The sequence below is a fragment of the Nicotiana tabacum genome, chromosome 10, assembly GCF_000715075.1.
Source record: "Nicotiana tabacum cultivar K326 chromosome 10, ASM71507v2, whole genome shotgun sequence".
Taxonomy (NCBI): Eukaryota; Viridiplantae; Streptophyta; class Magnoliopsida; order Solanales; family Solanaceae; genus Nicotiana; species Nicotiana tabacum.
Genome location: NC_134089.1, coordinates 123,135,077 through 123,137,413, shown reverse-complemented (window position 1 = coordinate 123,137,413; position 2,337 = coordinate 123,135,077). Strand labels below are relative to the sequence as shown.

The 2,337-nt window shown below is 31.8% G+C and overlaps 1 protein-coding gene across 1 annotated transcript; it reads left to right on the top strand.

Moving 5' to 3' along the window:
* Positions 1-592: 592 nt before the first annotated feature.
* On the top strand, positions 593-2,109 carry LOC107771478 (heavy metal-associated isoprenylated plant protein 47-like). The gene is made up of 3 exons (XM_016590841.2): positions 593-946; positions 1,070-1,214; positions 1,721-2,109. Exons 1-3 carry the CDS (start codon positions 941-943, stop codon positions 2,011-2,013), a joined length of 444 nt encoding a protein of 147 aa, XP_016446327.1. The 5' UTR covers positions 593-940; the 3' UTR covers positions 2,014-2,109.
* Positions 2,110-2,337: the final 228 nt, after the last annotated feature.

The window sequence follows — 2,337 nt, the reverse complement described above, 5'->3', positions numbered from 1 at the left end:
TTATCATGACTTCAGAGGAAATTGATGAGAAAACAATATAATCAAGTCGCTAACATTAGAACGATACTTTTTTATATTAATTTTAAATTTTTATTTTACTCATACTTTTATAATCACAAAATGCTATCCATATTTAAGATAATCAATTTCAAATGTTTTTTCTTTTTGCTTCTTAAATTCCGTTCCCAATTGAACACCGCTACAGTGGAATACTTATCAAAAAGACTTGAATGAATACAAAACGTAGTGACTTGGAGTCTGAACAAGATCAGGTGGGGGAAGCTTTGCCCTTAACCTACTCAGAAGGTCACTTATAACTACTTCCTTCATTCACTTTTACTTGTTTACAATAAATTTTGCATTCCCTTTAAAAAATAATTTATAAAATATATATTTTATTATAGTGCCCACAATAATGATAGTGTTTTGAGAAGTTTTTTTAAAATAATTTGTGAAATGAGTAATTAATGATATGGGTAAAACAGGAAAAAATATGATCCTTTTGATTTGCTAAAATTGACAAGTAAAAATAAAAATATATTTTTAGTATAATGAACCAATAAAAGTGAACGGAAAGAATAGTTGTTAAATTTGAATTGTTTGACTTGCTTGACTTTTGATTTCGGCTAATTAAACCATCTCTTCTATACCCAACCCTCAAAACTCGAAAAGGTCGTGTTCGCGAGAAAAAATATGCTCCAACTTTACAAAATCAACTAAGAGAAGTCAGAATGGAGGGACCATTTACAGGTCGGAATTAAGTGTCATAATAGACACCTTCATTTATGATGTAACGCCCTGGAGGCTGTCTGAATATTTCCTAGAAACATTTAGTGTTAGGCTTTTCAACGTGATTTAAGTATAAATACGAGGACAAGATCAAACAAAATTGCAACCTAACAACCTTGTTAAGCGTCGAAGTTTTAACAACAGAGGAACAATGAAGGTACTATACATTTATAATCATTTCTTTAGCATCCAAAAATATTAAATGCGCAATAAAAATGCAGCTTAGTTAGTAGAATTACTGATAATTTGTTATTGCTATTTTCTTGTTAATATAATGCAGCAAAAGGTGGTTCTTAATGTGTCTCTCAATGGATGCAAGCGTCGTCCTAGTCTGAAGAAGTTTGTTTTAGGTTGGTTGGTACCTTGCCTGGTTCAAGACGCTACATGCAAAAATAAAGTCATGTCCATTGCAGTAACTTTACGAGGTAACTAATTAACAACATTATTGGATTCTTAAGAATCTAAAGCAAAGGAAGACCTTAAGCTTATCCTGAAACATTAGTATATATTGAGCATTATTTAGTTAGCTAAAACGTATAAGTACTAATATTTGCTTTGTATTTTTAAAAGGTGTGACAGTCGCATCATCTAAAATCTTAAGATGTTAGATGAATTAATTAATTTCACGTAAGTACTCACCAAATTTTACAATTTTTTATCATATTAATGGAATTAGACTTTACTCATTATAACAATGACGTCACAAACTTTACCTATTGTAACAATAAAATCATCTTGGCAAGTAGGTTTATCGTTATAGTGAATAAAGTTCAATCGTTAATTTTGTAACTCTACTATTGTAAAATTTTATTAATAACTTTACTGTGATAGTGGATAAAATCGACTTAATGGATAAATTTAAATGACCATACATAAAATTAATTAAATGGTAAATAGACACATTTATTTATTCATATATTTAAAGTTGCAGGGGTGGAGAAAGTAAGTATAGAAGTAGAAAAGAACGAGCTGACAGTGATCGGAGAGGGAATAGATGCAGTAAAGCTGGTGAACATACTTAGGAAAAAGGTGGGATTTGCTAAGATCGTGACCGTTGGTCCTGAAAAGAAAGAAGAAAACCCTGCTGAAGAAACAGTGCAGCCAGTTCTAGCAGTGCCTCATGTGGTCTGTTGTCATAACAATAATCGAGTACCCGCTATGATTGAAATGTGGGAAGTTAGAGATCCTCACTACTCTAACACTTCCTGCCATCCAATTTGGTGAAAGAATTATTTTTGAGATTGATTACTTATAAGCAAATTATCTTCTCTTCAATTGCGCTAGCTTGACATCTAGTGTGTTGCATTTGTAGTGCTTTGTTTACCCTTAAAAATGAGTAATAATTTTTGCGCGGTTTAAAGGATGTGTGATTTAGTTCAATATGAATGATCTGAGAACAACAAATAATTAGATTAAAGAGAGAATGAACGATCAAACCAATCGTAATGGAACAATCAAGCCTAGTCTTAAGTTGAACACTGAAACCCGGCCTCGATTGAACCCTCGATATGGGCTCGGTTGCAATTAAAGAAGAGAATAACTGAAGAA